The 22,175-nt window shown below is 55.7% G+C and overlaps 1 protein-coding gene across 2 annotated transcripts; it reads right to left on the bottom strand.

Annotated features, from left to right (window-relative positions):
• Window positions 1-4,409: 4,409 nt before the first annotated feature.
• Ing5 (inhibitor of growth family member 5) lies at window positions 4,410-20,870 on the bottom strand. Of its 2 annotated transcripts, XM_071619444.1 has the most exons (8): window positions 20,795-20,870; window positions 19,028-19,099; window positions 18,138-18,304; window positions 16,773-16,884; window positions 16,507-16,600; window positions 9,485-9,620; window positions 9,309-9,370; window positions 4,410-7,403 (listed from the first exon to the last, which is right to left on the bottom strand). In XM_071619444.1, exons 1-8 carry the CDS (start codon window positions 20,829-20,831, stop codon window positions 7,361-7,363), a joined length of 723 nt encoding a protein of 240 aa, XP_071475545.1. In that variant the 5' UTR covers window positions 20,832-20,870; the 3' UTR covers window positions 4,410-7,360. The 2 variants fall into 2 exon arrangements, with proteins under 2 accessions (XP_071475545.1, XP_071475547.1); XM_071619446.1 differs by lacking the exon at window positions 19,028-19,099.
• Between the last annotated feature and the right edge of the window lie 1,305 nt (window positions 20,871-22,175).

Genomic DNA, 22,175 nt, shown 5'->3' on the forward strand with positions numbered 1-22,175 from the left:
GGACTCCCAGCGACCTCAGCCGGCTGTGCACATGCGCACTGGCTCCCGGTGGCCACGCCCAGGCCCCGCCTTGGGAAGGGAGGAGGCTAGCGCCACCTAGGGGCTGCGCTGCCAGGACTCCGCCTTCAGCCTGACCCTTCCCCGCGGTCCCCACAGCCCAGACCGCAGGTAAATGCTCACTTATTGATGCTTCAGAGTGGGCCCTAGCGAGACTCAGGACCTCCGCCCCATAGGAGCCCCTTCTCCCCTGGAGGTATCCATCCCCCCAGGACTGTCTGGAGAGCAGGGCTTTCTTTGCCTGACCAGGGTGACTCCATGGTGTATGGGTCAGCGACTGTCAGCTGTGCCTGATCAGGGTGACTCCATGGTGTATGGGTCAGCGACTGTCAGCTGTGCCTGATCAGGGTGACTCCATGGTGTATGGGTCAGCCATTGTCAGCTGTGCCTCATCAGGGTGTCTCCATGGTGTATGGGTCAGCGACTGTCAGCTGTGCCCGATCAGGGTGACTCCATGGTGTATGGGTCAGCGACTGTCAGCTGTGCCCGATCAGGGTGTCTCCAAGGTGTCTGGGTCAGCGACTGTCAGCTGTGCCTGATCAGGGTGTCTCCATGGTGTCTGGGTCAGCGACTGTCAGCTGTGCCCGATCAGGGTGTCTCCATGGTGTAGGGGTCAGCCATTGTCAGCTGTGCCCGATCAGGGTGTCTCCATGGTGTCTGGGTCAGCGACTGTCAGCTGTGCCCGATCAGGGTGTCTCCAAGGTGTCTGGGTCAGCGACTGTCAGCTGTGCCTGATCAGGGTGTCTCCATGGTGTATGGGTCAGCGACTGTCAGCTGTGCCCGATCAGGGTGACTCCATGGTGTATGGGTCAGCCATTGTCAGCTGTGCCTGATCAGGGTGTCTCCATGGTGTATGGGTCAGCCATTGTCAGCTGTGCCTCATCAGGGTGTCTCCATGGTGTATGGGTCAGCGACTGTCAGCTGTGCCTGATCAGGGTGTCTCCATGGTGTATGGGTCAGCCATTGTCAGCTGTGCCCGATCAGGGTGTCTCCATGGTGTATGGGTCAGCCATTGTCAGCTGTGCCCGATCAGGGTGTCTCCATGGTGTATGGGTCAGCCATTGTCAGCTGTGCCCGATCAGGGTGACTCCATGGTGTATGGGTCAGCCATTGTCAGCTGTGCCCGATCAGGGTGTCTCCATGGTGTCTGGGTCAGCGACTGTCAGCTGTGCCCGATCAGGGTGACTCCATGGTGTATGGGTCAGCCATTGTCAGCTGTGCCCGATCAGGGTGACTCCATGGTGTATGGGTCAGCCATTGTCAGCTGTGCCCGATCAGGGTGTCTCCATGGTGTATGGGTCAGCGACTGTCAGCTGTGCCCGATCAGGGTGACTCCATGGTGTATGGGTCAGCCATTGTCAGCTGTGCCTGATCAGGGTGTCTCCATGGTGTATGGGTCAGCGACTGTCAGCTGTGCCCGATCAGGGTGACTCCATGGTGTATGGGTCAGCGACTGTCAGCTGTGCCCGATCAGGGTGTCTCCATGGTGTATGGGTCAGCGACTGTCAGCTGTGCCTGATCAGGGTGTCTCCATGGTGTGTAGAAGAGCAACTCTCCAGCCGGCCGTGTCTGCCCTTGTGACTCCATGGTGTGTGCAACAGCAGACCTCAGGCGGAGACTGCCCTGGGTGACTCTGTGGTGTGTGGAACAGCAACTCTCATGACGCACCTGCCTAGTGACTCCATGGTGTACAGCAGTCCTCATGTTTCACCTGTGCTCCGTGCCCCCTTGGGGTGTGGACAGTTCTTACATTGTGCCTAAACCTTAGTCCTCCATCTTGTTAGGTGGTGGTTTGCCATGAGCTGTTTCATTTTGCATTGGTGGATGACTCCGTACTGTGCTTTTTCAAGTGAACAACACCTTCTCCCTGGCACCACGATTAGGCACAAACTGAGAATAAATTAGTTGTTCAGTAAAAGTGACCACCTGTGTCCTGACAGAATTAAGCAGCGACACATCTGCTCAGGCATGAAAAACCAGTCTCTTGGGCTATTGAACACACCAGATCACCAAACGAATCAATCCCTCCCTCGAGGTCCATAAAAGGGGAACACCTCAGGGGTGGACATGGAGGCACCTTCACCCCGTCGCCTGGTCACCTGGTCACCAAGGTTTGCCCAGGAAAATTGCCACAGCAACAAACTTCTGAAGCTCATCCTCCGGTTTTAGAGGAGTCCCCTGACCCCCACCCAAGTCCCACTCCGAGCCTTGAACTGACACTCTAAGCTGACACGGCCTGACACTGTAGGCTGTCGGGAACCCTTGCCTTGACCGCCCTCATCTGACCACCTGCAGTGGCCCTGCGACTCTGCAGTCCTCTCTCTGCCTGTGCCCTGGGCTCAGCATCCTGTGACCCCACAGCTGTCTTAACTGTTTCTCGGTCTTTCTGTGACCTATCTGTATATCCTTGTGAAGTGTGATGTGTGACTTGAGTGTGTGGATGTGGAATTAAGACCAGAATGGAAGAAGGTGTGATTGCCCAGCTGTGACCACAAATGAGCCAAAATAAATCAATCCTGACTCTGGGGAAAGACACAGACGTGTTTGGTCAATGGCACAGCTCATTCAAGATAGTCTCCATCTCGTAGGGGTATCAGTCCCCAGGGGTTTCCATCTTTCTAGAGGTTTCTGTCCCCTTAAGGGTCTCCAGCTCTCTAGAAGCCTGTCTCCCCAGGGGTCACTGGCACCCTGGACACCAGGAAGTGACAGCAGCAGGAACACTTCCTTGAAGGAGGGCCCACACCTGGGATTCCACGCAGGGAGCTTAGAGGGTGGCCCTGTCCTGAGCACCTGCCCAGCCCTGAGGCCAGCTGAGCCTACTCTCCGGGCACCATAATCCCTGCTGGGGTCCAGGCAGCCCTCCCCCATGCCCCACTGGGGCCTGGCCAGGTTGTCGCTGGTTGCTGCTCCCTACCTCGACCATTGCTGCCTCCAGGTTCCCTTCTGCCCTTTGAGCCCACCGCACCCTAAACTGAATCCTTAAAACAACTGTCCCCTTTCTTGACAGTGTGCTGAGAAGGGCTCATCTCCCACCCTGTCTCCCACGGGTCTCCAGTGTTGTCTGTCCAACTCATCCGGTTCCACTTGTCCTCAGTGAAGAAGACCAGAGGATGTTCCACGGGACGTTTAGACCTCGGCATGCCGAGGAGCCCACGCAGGGCCGTGCAGGGGTCACAGAGGTGTGTGGTTGCTTCTCCACCTTTGGAAGCCAGTGGGTCCATAATCTCACAGACTGTAGCGGGCCAACAGTGGCCTGCTGCAGGCCAGGAGGACATGGATGAAGCCACACCCTACTGGACCTGCAGCTGCAGCTGGGGCCATGTCCTGTGTCTCAGTGACCACATTCCTTAAGAGCTGCCCACCTGCGCAGGTAGGTCAGATAGGGATGTGGGAAGCATCTCAGCCCAGCACCATTCATGCAACACAAGCATTTTATTGTGGGGAATTTTGGTCACAGTGATGAAAAACTGACCAACCCAAGAAAGAACTGGGTCTTCCTTTTCCCAGGGTTCAGCACCTGGCAGGCGGTTGGAGGTGACCTGGGGCATGCCCAGAGGACAGAGCAGCACTGGTGGCAATTGCTGCTGGCCCTTGCACTAGAATTTCACCTCCTCTTCAGCAGGAAGCCCATCTAACCAGGTTGCTCTGCTAACACTGCCTGGGGGAATAGTCCTACGCAGCTCCTTACGTCTCCCCCGCCCCCCAAATTCTTAGATGAAAACCCTAAGCCCAATATTAAGAACCGGGCCTCCAAAGAGGTAATTAGGTCAATGAAGTTCTATGGCTGGCACCCTGACTAGATAGGGCCATGTGCCCATGAAAGACACCAGTGCTCCTGCCCTCCATCTGAGCACACAGTGACAAGGTGGCTGTCTGCAGCCCAAGGGAAGAGCCCACAGACACCAGCCTTGCTGGCACCTTGATCTCGGACTTCCAACCTTTAGAACTGGGAGATTAATTCTGTTAAGCCTCCCGTCTGAGGTATGTTGTGGTGACAGCTCCCCAAGGGCTCCTGACACCTATGCTGTCCTGGAGAGCAAGCCTCCTGCTCCAGGAAGTCACAGCCTCCCTCGCACACCATCCACCCACACACCACCCACCCGTGCCGGCCCATTTATGCACCCTGGGAGGTGGGGACCCACTTCAACGGCTTCAACACAGCAGGCCCGGATTGACACCAACCTTCCCAAGCACCCAACCCAGGTGAGGCCCAGGTCCCAGCCAGGCCACAGACCATGAAGTTCCCGACAACTCTCCTCCAGCACTCTGCACAGCCCTTCAGAGTTAGTGACTCTGCCCGGTGCAAATCAGGAACGTAACAACTGTTTCTCAAAAGGATCCACCTGTAAGCATTTGTTCCAAAAAATACTTTATTAAACAATATATCCATAATCTATAACATGATCCAAAAATACAGATATGCATCTTTACATTATTTAATAAAAAGATTTACAATAGCATCTTTCCTTTACAAAGGGGACATAGATAATAATTCCTTGAAAATAAAAAGTGACATTCATGTTAAAGCTGGATGAAGCATGGTGGAGCAACCAAAGAACAGCCAGGGAAAGGCTTTGCACACCTAGAAGGACACTTTCCTACTACTCCCCTGCTTTGAAATTCCTCTCAGCGCAGTTGGCGGAGGCCCATGGTTGCTCTCTGAGCATCTGGGAAAACCTCAAGTCTTCAGTGCCCAGAACGAACATCCCTCACGCTATTTCAAACTACAGCCACAACCCCCAGCGCGAGGAGGGTAACCTGGGCCATGCTCTGCCTGGGAAGCCGTGCCCTGGTTGGTGTTATTGCTCAAAGTGGTCCCTGCCTGGGTTCAGAGACAGGCCAGGCTCCTCGCTGCTCCAGCGGGCCTGCCTGATACAGCCTCCAAGTCCCTGCCTGCAGTCCCAGCCTGCCCAGGGGAAGGGACGGGGGCAACCAGCTGCTCGGGTGTCATCTGGCCCAGGTCCTTGTCTAAGCCACTGCAGACCAGCACACCTGCAGGTGTAGGGTGCTTACCAGCCTCTCCCTGCACACCCAGCAGGCCGTCTTTCTGGGATCCCCGATGCACACAGCTCAGAGGCAGCAAGACCCGCTCCTCCCGTGCACTCGCCCACAGGGACTCACACCACAGAGGACACACACCCTCACGGGGGGACACTGCCAGTAACCCAGGGCTGGCAGATGCCCTCGGTGCACCAGGTGGGCCGACTCTGCGGCCACCTGCAGGGCTCCAGGTGAAGGCAGCCAGGCCTCTGGAGCAGTGTCTGGGGCCAAGTTCCTTTCCAGCCAACCACCCCAGATTCCCCCACCCAGACAGGAGCACCAGCGGGACAATAGCCCATCAGGGCCCAGACAACACCCCCAAAGAATTCTGCATGCACTTCCTGTTGTTCCTCCCAAAGCTATATGCATATTATTTTTGGTGATATTATTTTAACTGGCAAAAGTAAACATAAAAAAACAAAAACTTAAAAAAAAAACAAACCAAAGCCACAGAGAGGGACCCACAGTGGCAGGGGAGTCCTCACCTCCAGGATGCCAGAACAGAACACTGAGCAGCCTGGGCCCGCCACATGCCACACCCCTACTCCCCAGGGAGGACGTGAGGACGTGAGACGGGAGCAGCCTGCCCGAGGTAGGGTCGGCAGCCTCCGGTGAAAATTCCTGTCCTTGAAAAAAATGGTAACAGCAGCACGTGAGGCCCTGGGTGACCCAGCACCCAGGAGGAGGAAGAGCAAAGGAAAGTTTCCCACAACTTATTCTCTGTGACCCTTAAATACCTGTGTCAACCACAACCATGAAATGGAAGCACACGTCCGTGTCACAGCTGTGGCGGAGACTAAGCGGGCCTCCACCCTGTTGCTTCTGAGCGCAGGACGGCCAGGATTCAGGAAGCTTCTAGCCTGGGGACCTGACAGGGATGGATGGCCAGCCCTCCACCCTACCCACCTGGCACCTGACTCTGCGAACGGCCAGCACCGGCCACTCACACCGTGGGCACGGGAGCAGGCCCTCCCCCTGTGCCCTGAAGGCAGGCCACTAGGAGCGAGCTGCCAGACTGAGCTGTGGGAACCACAGAGGCCTGCATTCCACATGGACATGAGCCCAGGACACAGGGCTGCCCGGTGCCTGCCCGGTGCCGTCCTGCTGGATTCCTCCCCTCAGTGAAACCCCAGGGAGGGGTACAAAGGGCCGGTGTGGCTCAGTGGCAGAGTGCTCCCCCGGCACAGTCAGGGCCACAGCACTGACAGGAAAATACAGACATGGCCAGCAGAGGGGACAAGCAGGTGGCCCCAGTGACCTCCGTGGACAGACGAGGCCCTCCTTGGGCTGCCCCCCGCCCACCCTGGGTTCTTCCTCTGGTGGGAGAACAGGAGCAGCCTCTGGGTTCTCAGCAAACCCTGGACTCTGGTGCACGTGCCAGAGGCTGTGCAGCTAAGGAGGCCCCTGGAAGCCGTCCTGAGGTCCTGGCATGGATGTCACATCCCCAACGTCCCCAGACGCTGCAGTGCTGGTGTGCGAATGCCGACTACCTGGCTCCATCGTAGCCCTGCTGCTGGGCACAGCAGACTCACAGACAGTGGCACGACCAAAGCCCTAGGTGTGCAGCACGGGTCCCCAGCAGCTCCTGGCAGACGGCTCACTGCAGACAGACACAGGTCTTCACGCTCTTACAACAATCTCATCTTCACAGTAAAAAGTCAGAGGCCCCAGAGCAGCGGAACCCAGCCTGGGGCCAAGGCAGGTCCAGCCACTCCAGAGGCGAATCCCCGGGAGGACCAGACCAGCGTCCAGACTGAAAAGGCAGTGCAGAGACAGAGGCGGGTCTGAGGCCGGAGCTCCCGGGAAGAGCTCCAGCACCAGACACACAGGAGGTGTCCAGCCCAGTCCACGGTCCCTGGAGTCAGGTCCCAGCACCCAGCCACACTGCACTCTCAGAAAGTCAGATGTGCTTATGGTAACTCTGGTGGCAAAGTGGTGGCAGTGTACCAGGTAAAACGTCCCCCACACTGAGCACTTGGCCTGGCAGCCCAAGTTCACCAACACCCACCCCAGGACCCTGGGCTGGCTCAGTGGCCGCCACGCTCAGCTCAGGGTCTGAAGAAAGTCACTGTGGCAGGTCCTGTGAGATTGCTCCTCTGTGCAAACAGGGCCTGGTGGTTTCTCGCTTAAGAAATATCCAGAATGACAACTGGCCATTGAGTTATTAAATATCAGTCAAATAAGGTAGTTTTAAAATCAAAAACGTATTGCGGCGTGGACGAAAGAGCCGGTGGACTCATCTCCCCAGGAACACAGCCTTTCCTCACTTCTTCTTCCTCTTGTCCTGAACGCACCGTGGACAGAACCTGCGGCAAGAAGGACACATGGATCGGCCCTTGGGTCACTTCTGCCAGTGCACAGGGCACCCAGCCCGCCCCCACACCTCCCGGGGCAGACTAGACACAGTGGGCAGCTTCCCTCGGGGAAAAGCTACCACAGGTGCTTGAAGTGGATAGTGCACATCAGCCGTGGCCACCCGGCCCTGGTCACTGGCAGGGCTGAGTGCCCACCCTGGAGATGACACCCAGTCAGGCGGGGGAGGACATGTGGGTGTGGAGTGGGTGCAGGCCCGTCAGGTGGACTGGAACCCGCACTACCCACAGGGCCCCTGTGCTCTGAATCCTCAGACTCTCCTGGACCTCCTGGATCCGGTGGCCACTCAGGACGTCAGGAGGCTCCCCTTCACACCTGATAGCTGGTATCACCTCCTGCAGGCTGTGGGCCTGAGAGCACTCAGGGCCCTCCACACTAAGAGGCTCCGAGCTCCCGCAGTCAGGAACACAGGCCTGCCCAGCAGCCACCAGCTGCACACCAAGATCTGAGAGACCAGGAAGAGGGCACTGTGCCCACCCCAGTCCTGCTCACACAGGTAGGCAGCAGTCCCACCTGCAGATTCTGCAGACACAAACTTGCTTACACCAGGCCCCTTCCTCAGCCCCGGACCACCATCCTACCCGGTGGGCACAGCCAGGTACCTGCCACGCCCCTTCTCAGAACTCCAGTGAGCCACCCCTAGGCAGACACAGTGTGCACCCCGGAAAACAACACACACTTGACACCCAAGCGCTCTCTGTGGGAGCACCCATCTATGCACACAGCAGCAGATCACTGTAACCAGCCCTGGGGCTGAGGCAGGGTTACCACAACTGCAGTGAAGACCACGCACTTCACATAAGTGGGCAAAACCAAGTTTTGCTGTTGTCTTTGGATCTGGGGACTGAACCTGGGTACCGCGCCACCAAGCTGCATCCCAGTCCTACCTGTGTATCCGTGTACCCATTTTCATGTTACTAGGCATTGAACCCAGGGGTGCTCTTGCACCAAGCTGTATCCTTAGTCCTTTCTTATTTTTTTTGAGACAGGGCCTAAGTTGCTGAAGCTGGTCTCGAACTTACCATCCTCCTGCCTCAGCCTCCCCAGTTGCTGGGATGAAAGGCATTCACTACAGTGCCTAACTAAAACCAAAATTTTCTAAAATAAAATCTTGGATGGTTGCAGTGGTGCACACCTATAATCCCAGTGGCTCAGGAGGCTGAGGCAGGAAGATCTCGAGTTCAAAACACCCTCAGCAGCGGTGAGGTGAGACACTGTCTCTAAATAAAGTACAAAATAGGGACGGGGATGTGGCTAAGTGGTCAGGTGCCCGCCGAGTTCAATCCCCAGTATCTGTCCCCAAAATAAACAAATAAATAAATAAATGAAGTCTTAGGATCAACAGCTGAACAGTTGCCGCTGCTGAGCACAGGACCACATATGCGCGTGAACGTTCGCATGAACCTCCTAAGCCACTTGTCCATCAGACAGAGCCCTTCTGCGGGCACTCTGGCTTATGCTCCACCTGCTCCAGAATGCCCCGGGCACAAGAACAGCACCTTCATTTCAGATTTTCACCACCAGTGCTGGGTGCCGGGGCCACACTTGCCTCGCATGCATAAGGCCCTGGGCTCTATCCCCAGCACACGAAGCAACCGAAAAACAAAGTGGACCTCCACCTCAGGAGGAGCCAGAAGAGCTGTTCTTCAGCAGCTGACAGCAGCATCTCTCTGCAAGCTCGGCCCCCACCCTGGCCAGCCCAGGACACCAGCCACACCCAGAGCACCCCTCGGGCCTGCGGGAACCCACAGCAGGGACGCGGCCACCTGCCAGCTCCCGGTCACAGCCTCCCCGGGGGAGGCCAGCGCAGCAGGCTCCCTGCAGCACCCCATACTGACCACTTTCCTTTGGGCTTCGTGGTGAGGTCCACGCAGGCAAAGTGGAACCATTCGATGGGACACTGGAAAGGAAAGGGAAAGCCACAGGGTCACAGGCCTCGCATGCGGCGCCGCCCACAAGACCCCCCTCCGCGCCCAGGGCCCCGCCCTCCCACGGCCCCGCCCCCCACACGCACATCTGGGTTGTCGCAGCCGATCATCTCCCCGTAGGACACCTGGTGGCACAGGCAGTACGTGGGCTCGTTGGGATCCACAGGCATGTCCAGCACATCCGAGGGGTGCACGGACAGGATGGTGTCCGCGAACTCAGACCTGCGGGAGGCAAGGCGCTGATGGCGTGGCGGGAGGGCGCCACCTTCTGCCTGTGGCCCGGTCCCCTGGCCAGTGGCTGCGCAGACAGACGACGCTGCCCCAGAGGAAACCTGCGGTGGGCTCCAGGCTACTCACCAACTCTCCTTCAGCTTCCCTACGCAAGCTAGGATCTGGTGAAATTCCCAGTGCTGCTCTGAAGGCACATTTTTCAAGGACCACCTCTAAACCTCTCTGACCACACCGTGCTCTCCTAGGAGTTGGTGGCGAGAAAACTGGTGTGGATGTGAGCAGCCACCAGGCGACGCTGCACCTGATGACCCCCAGATCCCCAAGCAGGAATGAGAGGGGCAGCAAGGGCAGCAGACAGGAGGGTGCACCCCCCCTCCCACCACCGGGGTGCCGGGGCCGCTGGACTAGGGGACAGGACCTTGAGGTCTACCAGTCCTGTCGGCCCTCCTCGGCTCCCAGCCACCTCCCTTGGGGCTCACATGCAACCCTACCCACCAGGGACAGCTGACGTTTGAAAGAAGCCTGCCCGCACCCCATCCCACACTGATCCGGGGTCATGGCACTCCCCAGCACTCCCACCACTTGCCTGATGTGCCATGCCCCCATGAGAAGTCCAGTGCATCCTGTGCCCAGGCTTCCACACATGTACACAGATACCTTTACCCCAAATCCACAGCCCCAGCAGCTTGGGAGCCTGTCACCCCACTCCTGCTCAGCCTTCCCTGGGTTTCTGAGCAGCAGCTGGGCCCAGACCCCTCCCTCCTCCCCCCTCCCCCCTCCCCCCAACCTGCTGCCACCACACTGTGGCCACACCATACCACAGGCTCGGCAGCACCTCCCACCCACTCAGACACACACACACACTGCAGCACAATGTCCGCCCAGAGCTCAAGAGGGCTCCAGGAGCCCAGCCCCTTCCCCCGTAGGTCATCAGCTCTTCCACTGTCTCTGCATCTCTGGAAACAAAGGATTCTCTCTTATATCTGAAATCCATGCCACAAACACTTGTCCACGCACGTGCTCTGTCAATCTTGCTTCCCAGCACGTCACAATCGTCCTTCAGGTCTGGAAACAGTTCTGTTTTTCCTGAGGCATGTGGCACTCCGTGGCTCAGTCACCTTTCCTGTCTGCGTCATCACGCAGCCTGGCTGCAGCCTCTAAGGTGGCAAACCCTCTGACAACAGGGGTCTCGCTGTCTGTCCACTCAAACTCCTTCAACTGGAAAGTGCACCAGGGCCCAACAGCCACACCCCAGAGCAGCAGCCTGCCCCGCTGCTCCAGATCCCTGTCACCCAGCAAGGACCCCACAGGCGGCTGATCCTCAGGAGCTGGGCAACCCCAGCTATCAGTGGCTGGCCACCAGCTAGCGCTGGTTCCACTGGTTCCAGGTGTGACGGGCTCCCCTTGCCAGACAGGCCAGTGTGCCTCCCAGCACTGCAGGAGCCCCAGTGTCCACACTTTGGGATCAGAGGCTACAGAAGAAACGGCCCTCTGGCCCCATGCAGGCCCGCCTTAGTAGAAAGTCAGGCTCTGCGGCGCTCGTCTCGAAGACGGGAAGCTGTTTGAGATCTGGGATATTCCTCTCAGGATGGCCCCTTGGCTTGGCCCCGGAGGTAAGTGAGCCACAGGAACTTGGAACCAGGCACCATCCTAGGTCCCCCAGGGAAAAGGGCTCCGGGAATGAAGCAGGGACTCCAAGCCCACACTGTGAAAACCCACTGCACAGGCAAGTTCCTGTGCGCCTTGTCCTTGTAGGGCCATGTCCTTGCAGCCACACCAGTTCCCATACTGGCCCCAGGAGTCCTGGGTTCACATCCACCTGGCTACCTCCTGGGACCCCTCTAGTCCTCCACAATGGCTGCACACAACAGAGCTTGGGGCCTCAGGGCACCCCGCTGGCTTCAACACCTATAAAATGGCCCAGGTGCCGCACGGCCACTCAGGGGCCACAGAGGACCTGGACCTGCACATAAGCAGATGCAGCCAGGTCCCACAGGCCCCTCACCACACCATCCACATGGCTACTGCAACCTGTCCAGCAGATAAGCCTGGAAGCAGTGAGCTAGGGCCTCCTCCTGCTACTGGACAGGAATTGGCACCAGGCACAATGCAGCTCCTGCTGGGCGGGCCCATGGCTACCTCTAAGCTGCAACCTGAGAGCCGGTCCCACCATGCATGGGCCCCTCCTGTAGTGTCAGAGAGAGGGGCTAGGGCTCCCACGCCTCCTGGAAACCCCAGTGCAAATCCTCTCGCCAAGGGTGCCCTGGGGAGCGTTCTCAGTGAGGAGCAGGCCAAAGGCTCCATGTGCTATTGCCCTCCAAGCCGGAAAAATCAAGTCCAGGAAATTCAAAACCACATGTAAGTTAGGCGCAGTGGCTCAGCCTGTAATCCCAGAGGTTTGGGAGGCTGAAGTAGGAAGATCACGAGTTCAAAGCCAGCCTCAGCAACTTAGCGAGGCGAGACCCTGTCTCTAAATAAAAAATATAAAAAAGGCTGGGGATATGGTTCAGTGGTTAAGCACCCTGGGTTCAATCTTCAGTAAACCGCCCCCACCCCCCCCCCAAAAAAAAAAAAAAACCATTTACAGATGTCAGAGGCACTGGGGCAAGGAGAACAGACCTGCAGTTGAGGGAGGATCTACCCACCTCCTGGGACCAAGAGCCCACCCTGCCACACAAGCCAGCATCACCACCACATGCCAGGGCCTTCATGCAGCTGCCACTCACAGGACATGTGCAGGGTTCAGGGCCAGGAAGGCCTCACCTGGCCACCTGAGGCCCAAGGGGCACTGGGTCTGCTGCAGACACAGCCATCCACCCGGCTCAACCTGCCTGGGCCAGGAAAGTGCTGACTCCGCCCACACCTCCCTGACACCCAAGGTCAGACAGGCAATAAGAACTCTGCCTGTGATCCTGGCTGCTCAGGAGGCTGAGGCAGGAGGGTCATAAGTTCAAGTCCTTTCCCTGGAACTTGTGAGATCCTGACTCGAAATATTTAAAGGGCTGGGGGTACAGTTCAGTGGTAGTGTGCTTGCCAAATGTGCATGAGACCCTGGGTTCGATCCCCAGTACTAGGGGGTCGGGGGACACATCATTTTCAAATTGCTATCAGTCAGTATGAGAGAGAAATCTTACAGAAAAAATGTCAATAATAATGGGAACAAAGGTTTTGCTGACTTCTCATCTGAAATTACAGGAGACAAAAGAACATAGAACATCGTCATTAATGAAAATAGAAAGCAAGACAAACCTCAAGATCTACCTCCAGCAGAACTGTCCTTCAAAAGTGGAAGAGAGGAGCGGGGCTGGGACTCAGCACAGAGCTTGCTGGGCAGGCCCAGAGCCCCCAGGTTCAATCCCCAGCACCATGCAAAAAACAAAGAGGCAAAACAAAGACATTTCCAGAGAAACAAGAACCCAGAGGACTTGTCTCCACAGGTGACCCGTGACTACCGACCGCAGAAGACAGTCCAGGCAAAGGGGCCTAGACAGCACCCAGGGGTGACCTCTATGTGTAGCTGCAGGGTCGACTCAGTCTTCAAGATTCCACCTACTGTCACCTGGCACAGGGGGTCCCTGACGTCCTGCTCACCCAAAGGAGCATGGCCACCACCTCCCAGCCCCTCAGCCCCTGCTAACTGCCCACCATCCACCACCAGAGTCCAGCCCCCCAACACACATATGCCAGGTCAGAACCTGGTGCGCCTGGGAGACTGAACTCAGGAAAGGCTCATGCTACACCCAGAACGGTGCCTGACTGGCACAGAGCAGGATGGACACAGGCAGAGCACGGTATCCACATGTCCAGTGTGTCCAGCACACTATGTGGGGTCCTCTGTGTGAGTTCACACAACAGCACACCTCCTAGATCAGCTAGTACAATAGCAGGAAAGAAAACACTAAGAACATGCCTGACGAATCCAACTGTCAGGGAAAAAACAGATGGGCAAACAGAAAACGCTACAAGAGAGGAGACCTAGACACATCACATTATCAACTACACAGCACAGTCACAGAGCAGAGACTGCCAGTCTAGGAAAAAAGGACTCAGCTATTTGCTGCATGTACGAAACCCACTCGCCAGGCACACTGGTGCACAACTGTAATCCCAGCAGCTCAGGGGGCTGAGGCAGGAGGATGGCAAGTTTGAGGCCAGCCTCAGCAACTTAGTAAGACCCTTTCTCAAAATAAAAAATATAAAAGGGGGCCAGGGATATAGCTCAGTTGGTAGAGTGCTTGCCTTGCATGCACAAGGCACTGGGTTCAATCCCAGCACCACAAAAAATAAAAATAAAAAAGGGCTGGGGGTGTAACTCAATGGTTATGTACCCAAAAAAAAGAAAGAAAGAAAAATAAACACACGCAAAACAAAAAATAAATGTGTTGAAAATAAAGGGCGAGCCAGATATGGTGGCACACACCTGTAATACCAGTGACTGGGGAGGCTGAGGCAGGAGGAGCACAAGTTCAAAGCCAGCCTCAGCAACTTAGTGATGTCCTAAGCAACTTAGTGAGACCTAGTCTCGAAATAAAAAATAAAAATGGGCTGGGATGTGGCTCAGTAGTAAAGAGCCCCTGGGTTCAATCCCCAGTGCCAAAAAAAGGAAAAGAGCACTAGAAGGAGAGGAGACAGACCTTCCCCTGAGCTGGAGGTGGGAGGCCCCACACCCAGAGCATCAGCAAGACACACAGCCTGAGCAGCACTGTGGGCCTGGGGCCCGGCTGGCCCTCAGGAGAGGGTCCCAGCAGAGTGGGACCACACTCCATCAAGTGCCCTGCGTGGGGCCACCACGCTCATCTCCACTGCCTGCACAGGGTTTCAGAACAGGATGTTCTGATCACAACACACTTAAAAAGTAAAATCAGTAAGTTATCAGGAAAATCCCAAATTAGAAATTGAGACACATACTTCTATATGAGTTTTAGGTCAAGGAAAATCAGAATGAAAGTTTTTTAATATTTCAAATGAAATGAAAATTAAAACCCAACATATCAAAATGTATGGAATTTGCAACTAAAACAAATTACAAGGTATAAAAATAAATGATCTAGGCAACCCACATCTTAAAATGCCAGAAAAAGAAAAGCAAATTGAACCCAAGCTGAGCAGATGGAAGGACACAACAAAGAGCAGACACAGACAGAGAGGAAAACCCCCAGCAGAAGCCACAGAGACTGAAGGCCAGCTCTCTGGAGGTCAGGACAGACAAGAGCAGACCACCAGCAACAGGACCAGGAGAGGGCAGTCATCAGCACGGCTCACCACAGCAGACCCTCAATAACATGAGGTCATGGCAGTCTGCTGTCAAAAAACCTGAGGATATGCCAGGCACAGTGGCCACACCTGTCACCCCAGTGACTCCAGAGGCTGAGGCACATGGACTGCAGGTTCAAGCCCAGCTTGGGTAACTTAGCAAGACCTGTCTCAAAATGAATGTAAAGCCAGGTGCGAGGCTGGGCTCAGTGGTAGAGCGCTTGCCCAGCATGCGTGAGGCACTGAGTTCGATCCACAGCAACACATGAAAATAAATAAATAAAGTAAAAACATTCTGTCCAACTACAAAAAAAAAAAAAAAAACCACCTGGTGCAGTGGCACACACCTGTGATCCCAGCAGCTTGGAAGGCTGAGGCAGGAGGATCGCAAGTTCAAAGCCAACCTCAGCAAAAAAGAGGCACCAAGCACTCAGTGAGACCCTGTCTCTAAATAAAATATAAAACAGGGCTGGGGATGTGGCTCAGTGGTCAAGTGCCCCTGAGTTCAATCCTCAGTACCAAAAATAAATAAATAAATAAAAATGCAAGAATGGGTAGGATGTGAATGGTAGAGCTAAAGCACCCTCTGGTTCAATCCTGATACCACCAAAAAAAAAAAAAAAAAAAATTCCTCATAAATTATCAGGTTTTTTGTTTGCTTTTTTGGTACTGGGAATTGAACCCGGAGCACTTTACCACTGAGCCACATACCCAGCCCTTTATTTTATTTTATTTTATTTTGAGATGGAGTCTCATTCAGTTGCTATGGCTAGCTTCAAACCTTCGATCCTCCTGCCTCAGCCTCTGAAGCAGCTGGTATCGTGTGCCACTGTACTCATCAAGACAGACAAGTTTGTTGGAAAACACCTAGTACCAAACCTGACTCAAGAATAACTTGAATCAGTAACAAAGACCCTGGCGACAGCACAAAGCTGAACACTTGAGATGAGAACATCTCACTGCACGTCCATGTGCCCCTGGTAAAGCCGATCTAGAAGTCTAAGCAAGGGGCTGTGTGACCAGTGGAGGGATGTTCGCCTCACAGGGCGGAGCCTGGAGGTTCCACCCCAACACAAGGAAAAGCAGTGAGGCCCAGTCTGATAACCTGCGTCAGGAGAGCACGGCTTGGCCCTCTCCCTAGCCCGCAGCCAGGCCTGCAGAGGCCCCGGGCAGCTTTCTAGTGCAAAGGTCACTTCAGAGACGCTAGGCCTCTGGGGCCGCTAAATAAAATATCTTGAAGAAGTTCAAGATAAATGACACATACATTTAATAAACACAGTCACACAATTTAACAGTGAATACATGCAAAACCCACGTACGTGAAACCAACAGAGGGATACAGATGCGCCCTTTGGAAAGGGGCCTGGCCAGCACCTGCTCTGGCACCCAGGGCTCTGCAGTTCCTGAGGGCAGCATGAGGGGCAGAGTGGCTCTGTCGGCACTGGCTACTGCACACACACTCCGGCCTGGCGTGCTGGCAGGATGGACCCTTCAGCACATGCCAAGCTCCACAGACCAGGAGCCACCTGGCCTGGGCGAGCACAAGGCTCACGGTCCTGCTGCCTCCACACCCTAACCAGTGTGCACCATGCTCCTTGATAAAAAAGGGCAGAAAGCCCCTTACCCTCCTTTGTGTTTCTTCTTCTTGGGAGTATCTTCTTCTGAGGTCCTTCTGCCACGGCCCCGGGAGCCTCTTTTTTCTTTCTGACCTCGTCCTTCTGGAAAACAGGAAAAGACCCAAATCACCCCAAATCTCTTTCACTAATTCACTACAGCAGAACAAGACTCACCCAAATACGATGTCCACCACCAAGTTCCTAACGCATCTGTTAGGCACAACTGCTCAAAACCCCAGCCAACAAGGACAAACAGGAAGAACACCACACTTGCTTTTCAACCCTCGTCCTCCGGGGCTGTCAAAGTCATTGCCATCCATCTTGTCCTTCAAGTCGGCTTCAAAGCGTGCCAGGTCAGCATCAAGCCTCCGAATGTGTTTATCCACCTGCAAACACACACTGGGAAGTTGGACTCAAAGGTCCAAGTGAAGCTCCTGGAGACTGAGGCACATGAGGAGCCCCAGTGCTGGGTCTCCAGTCATGGGTGAGCTGGACAGGCCAAAGCAGGGCTCCTTTGGAAACCACATGTTCCTAACAAGAGTCTTGCCTGGAAAAAACCTGAGCATAGGCAACAAAGAGTAACAGGTGTGAAATGCAAAGGTAAGCAGGGGACAACTGCTGGGTGCAGGGGCCACACTTGCCTTGCATGCATAAATGAGGCCCTGGGCTCTATCCCTAGCACACAAAGCAACCAAAAAACAAAGTGGACCTCCACCTCAGGAGGAGCCAGAAGAGCTGTTCTTCAGCAGGTGACAGCAGCATCTCTCTGCAAGCTCGGCCCCCACCCGGCCAGCCCAGGACACCAGCCACACCCAGAGCACCCCTCAGGCCTGCAGGAACCCACAGCAGGGACGCGCGCCACCTGCCGGCTCCGGGTCAGAGCCTCCCCTGGGGAGGATCCTAGCCTAAAAACCCAAAGAATGAGTAAGCTCTTGAAGGAAGAAAAGCAGTGGACAGAACCACCGTGCCTCAGGCACAGGACCAGTGGGAGCAACCTAGGAAGATGACGACGTGGCTGCCCTGCTCCTGAGAGCAGACACTCCTATGGAGCAACAGCCACCACACCCAGAACCCGACCTGCTTCATCCACACTGCCACACCACCATCCACGGGGCGGAGAGACAGCACTCTTCCATACCTGGAGATGACCTGCAACCTCAAACTCTACTGTGCATCGTACTGACAATGAACCACACCTAACTTTTGTTTGTTTTCATAGTTGTAGATGGACAGCATACCTTTATTTTATTTGCTTATTTTTATGCAGTGCTAAGAATTGAACCTCATGCCTCACACATGCTAGGCAAATGCTCTGCCACTGAGCTACAACTCTAGCCCCAAATCTAACCTTTTAGAAAGAGTCTGCTTAATCCCCAAATCTGGCAGTCTGAGGCATCCACCTAGGCAGCAGAACCCCAGAGTGAGCTTCAAACTCCAGGAGCCACAGCATCACAAGATGACTTTGTACCACAGGGGTCCAGGGACAGACTGCAAGCTCAGGCCACAGGGGCAACAGAGAGCCCAGGCTGCGGCTGGAGCAGATCAGGGGTGCCGTGCTCAGACAGCATGCACCCACGTGGACAAACTGGCCCAGGAGGCAGTGCCCCAGGGAGCCCCCGCCCAGCACCCAGAGCCTCACCATCTCGTAGGTCTGCATGGCCAGCTGCACCTTGTCATCGCTGTACTCCTTGCACTTGCTGTAGGCGCTCTGGATCTTCTGCAGGTGCGCCACACGCTGGTCTGGAGAAAGGGTCTTCACTGTGGAGATATACTCTGCAGCCAAGAGGTCGATTTCTGCTTTTTTATCTGGTGGAAGATGAACCACATGTCACCAGGCTAAAAGCAGCGTTACAAGGCCAAGTGGTGGCAAGAGCTGGCCCAACAAGAACCAAGCCCTGCCTGGAACATGGCCACCACTGCCCACAGAGCAGCTGTGTTCCAGGGGTGTGCACTCCATGGCATGCACTTGTGAGCTCTGGGACTCTCTAGCACTCTGACTGGTCAGGGGTCCAAGGTGCACACTAAATGTAAATTTTGTATGTAGACTAGGTCTCATCCCCAAAATAGCTCATTATACATATGCAAATATTGCAATTGGAAAACATGAAAAATCTCAAACTCTTCTTTTGGATAAGGGATACTCAACCTACGTGTACAGTTTGGAAGTAGGAAATTTTTAAAAGAAAAGAAAAAAGCAAGAAGTGCTGTGACTGAAAATGATGATGGCTAAGATGTCATTCACATGGGATGCAGTTCAGAGGTGGAGCACCTATCTGGCATAAGCAAGGCCCTGGGTTCCAGCCCCAGCACTCCCCCCCTCAGCATATGTACACACGCATGTGTAAACACACAGATGTGACGTGAAAACGTGTAAAACTCCAAGAAGCTACAACTGACTTTAACAGTACCAGCGCTCTCTCAAAGACACTAGTGGTTCAGCTCCCTGGCTGCCCTCCAATCCCCCACTGCCTCCTCTTCTGGCTTTGGGAGCTGCTGGCTGGAGTCAGCACCCAGCTCTGCTAAACCCACCTTCTGTCCTCTGGTCCAGCTCTCGCATCAGCTGGAAGTTCCTCTGAAGTTCACAGGGAAGGTTCTCAATGCCTGAAACAAACATGGAGTCGTGTACCTCCCGGGAGGGCAAGATCTGCCACCTAGCCTTTCTTGGGTGTCTGTAACAATGTGCTCACTGGCTTCTGTTTCTGCTCATGTCTGAGAGCAGAGAGAGTAAGACCTCCTTCTAGGGGCTGGGGATGTGGCTCAAGCGGTAACGCGCTCGCCTGGCATGCGCGGGGCGCTGGGTTCGATCCTCAGCACCACATAAAAATAAAAAAATAAAGATGTGTCCACCAAAAAAACTAAAAGATAAATATTAAAAAAAAAAAAAGACTTCCTTCTAGAGGTGGGTCCCAAATTGTACTGGCGGGCTTGAAAAGCCACCAAAGCTGGAGAAGCTAGCAGGGAATGCCAGAAACAGCCAGCAAGCCAGCAGAGGTAGGGAGACAGCCACAGCGCCTCCCAGGAGCCCCACCCACTCAACTCCGATCACTCCCCTCAGTGAACTCTGACCTCCAAAGCCAGAACCCCATCCTCCTTGGTCTCTCCCTTGCCCTGTAGTGCAATGCACCAGGCACTGGACACAAGGCAAGCATGTTCTCTCCTCCCTGCCCAGCACAGCAGCCACTGGCTACCTATGACAGCTGAGCACTGGAAATGCAGCCCATGTGACAGATAGACCCTGCAGCCAGCAGTGACCCTGTGAGACAGCTGGAGAGAACACCAACCTGCTTTCCTGTCTGCATTGCACCCCTAGTCCAACGGGACACGCCCCCAGCAGATGTCCACGTTGGCTCCCTCTTCTGGTCTACCCCAAGGCAATACTTTTTAGCCTAAATCCAATCTTTCAAATCTGGTGTCAAGCACTGTGGCTTCCTCAATTGGCCCAGGGCACAAACTCACAGCAGCATCTGTCTCCCCATACTCTCCCCTGGCCCTCTCCACTCTGCCCAGGGGACAGCACCCGCAGCACCTGACCTGTCGTTCCTTTGTGTCCCGTAATATTCTGTTAACTTTTAAACCACCCGTGATACCTGCTAGAGAGCTGCAGGGAAACGGGAGTCCCGCTCCCGACCTGCACCCAGCAGGTGCTCTGGGGACTAGCACAGGAAAAACCTCATTTTAAACTAGCCTTAGGAGGCCCCCTGGTGGGCACTGGAACAGGGACGGCCCCGCTCCTCTGGCAAAGGGTGGAACCGGGCGTCCCTTGAGGAAGGGATGGACCCCACGCCCCGCTGGGGCCTCATTTACTCCTCTGTGCAATGAGGGAAAGAATCACTCTCCCGCTCTCAGGGGACCCGAGCTGGTACCACCTGTAAACTGCGCGGGCCTGCCTTGGACGTCAACCCCCTAAGCAGGACGCCCCTGCCTCGGCCTCTGCGGGACGGCACCGGTGGGAAGCCGGCAAGGCCGCGACCGCACGCACCCGGCCAGCGGGCAGCTGGGCAGAAGCGGGGTGCCCAGAGCGCTGGGCGAGCCGCGCGCAGGTGCAGAGCCAGGGGGCGGGGCCTGGTGGGGCGGGGCCGACCCGCCAGCCCCGCCCCGCCGTGACGCACCTGGAATTGGCGCGGCCGAGGCGGCAGACCCCGCACCGCGCCCCCCGCGCCCGCCCCCCCACCGCCGCCCGACCGGCCCGCCACCGCCCCGCCGCCCCGGCTCCCGCCCGAGCCCCGGGGTCCGCGCGCAGGTGTGGGGCGCGGGGTGGGGCGGGCCCGCGCGCGGCGGCGCGGCCCGGGCGCTTACTGTCCAGGTAGTGCTCCAAGTACATGGCAGTCGCCATCTTCGTCCGCGGCCGCGATCGGGATCTGCGCGAGCGGGCGGGGCGGCGGCGCGCTCACTATTCATGAGCCGCGTGTGCGGATTGGCCGGCGGCGGGGGCGGGGCCATCCCCCCGCTTCCGGCCGGCGGGGGGCGGGGCCGGCCTGCGCCCCGGGACGGCGCTGACACGTGGTGTGCCGGGCGCTGGCAGGACGCGTGCTGCCGGGGGCCGCGTGCGGAGCCGCCCTTCCCCGCACCGCGCTGCGCAGGAGAACGTCACGCTCACCTGGGTGCCCGATCTCACCTGGCGCGCAGGTGCTTCTGTAGCAGTGTGAAGGATGCAGCCCAGGAAGACGCTGTGCAGAGCTGCACACCACAGTGCCTGCAGAATTACCCGGAAAGGGCCGTCAGAACGTGTCTAGGTGGAGAGCCGGGCGTGGTTGGCGCCGCACGCACTTAATCCCTGCTTCCCCGGAGACTGAAGCAGGAGGATCGCACGTTCAAAGCCAGCACCAGCAATTTAGCGAGGCCCTAAGCAGCTTAGCCAGATCCTCTCTTAAAATAAAGATAAAAAGGACTGGGGATGTGACTCAGTGGTAGAGCTCCCTGGGTTCAATCCCCAGCACCCAATGTGTGTGTTTTGTGTTGTTTGGGTAGACCAAGTAAGGGTGATTTTTTTTTTTTTTTTTTTTTTTTATGTCCAGGGTATCATGGCTAGTGCTACCCAGTCTCTGCATTTGTCCTCCTCCAGTCCATCCCCTGCGAGAAATCTTAGCAGAGCTTCCTGGGTGAAGTGCCAGCCCTGCCTCTACTTGTTACTTCATGGGAGTCAGAGGTGGATGATATCCTGAGGTTCCAAGTTCCCCTAGATGAAGAGAGTTGCAGAAGGCCTACACTCTGGCTGTCACCCTTGACCCCTGAGACTCAAGGTTGTTGGTTGAAAAAGCTAGCATAACTGACTAAAGAATCAGGACTTTCATTATTTAAAATGTATTTTTTCAATCCCCAGCACCACACACACACACAAAAGCAGCAGCATTTTTAAGGGGTCGGGTGGCACTCGGTAAAGCACTTGCCTACCATGAGTAAAACCCTGGGTTCCATCCGTAGCACTGCGAAAATTAAATTAAATTCATTTTTGCCAACCATGGTGGCTCATGCCTGTAATCCCATTGACTCCAGAGGCTGAGACAGGAGGACAGCAAGTTCAAAGCCAACCTCAGCAATTTAGCAGGACCCTCTCAAAAAGGACTGGGACTGTCACTCAGTGGTAAAGTGTCCCAGAGTCAATCCCTAGTACCAAAATAAAGTTCATTTTTAAGGCTTTCTTCCCTTCTGTAAATTCTTCCCCTTCCCAACTATTGGG

This window comes from Marmota flaviventris, chromosome 11, assembly GCF_047511675.1.
Source record: "Marmota flaviventris isolate mMarFla1 chromosome 11, mMarFla1.hap1, whole genome shotgun sequence".
Classification (NCBI taxonomy): domain Eukaryota; kingdom Metazoa; phylum Chordata; class Mammalia; order Rodentia; family Sciuridae; genus Marmota; species Marmota flaviventris.

Excerpts from the sequence above, each read along its gene's own strand:
- Ing5 (XM_071619444.1), bottom strand. The coding sequence starts at position 20,831 with ATGGCGACTGCCATGTACTTGGAGCACTACCTGGACA. Across the intron at positions 19,100-20,794 it reads CTTGGAGCACTACCTGGACA|GCATTGAGAACCTTCCCTGT; the intron begins GTAAGCGCCCGG and ends TGTTTGTTTCAG. Across the intron at positions 9,371-9,484 it reads TCGGCTGCGACAACCCAGAT|TGTCCCATCGAATGGTTCCA; the intron begins GTGCGTGTGGGG and ends TTTCCTTTCCAG.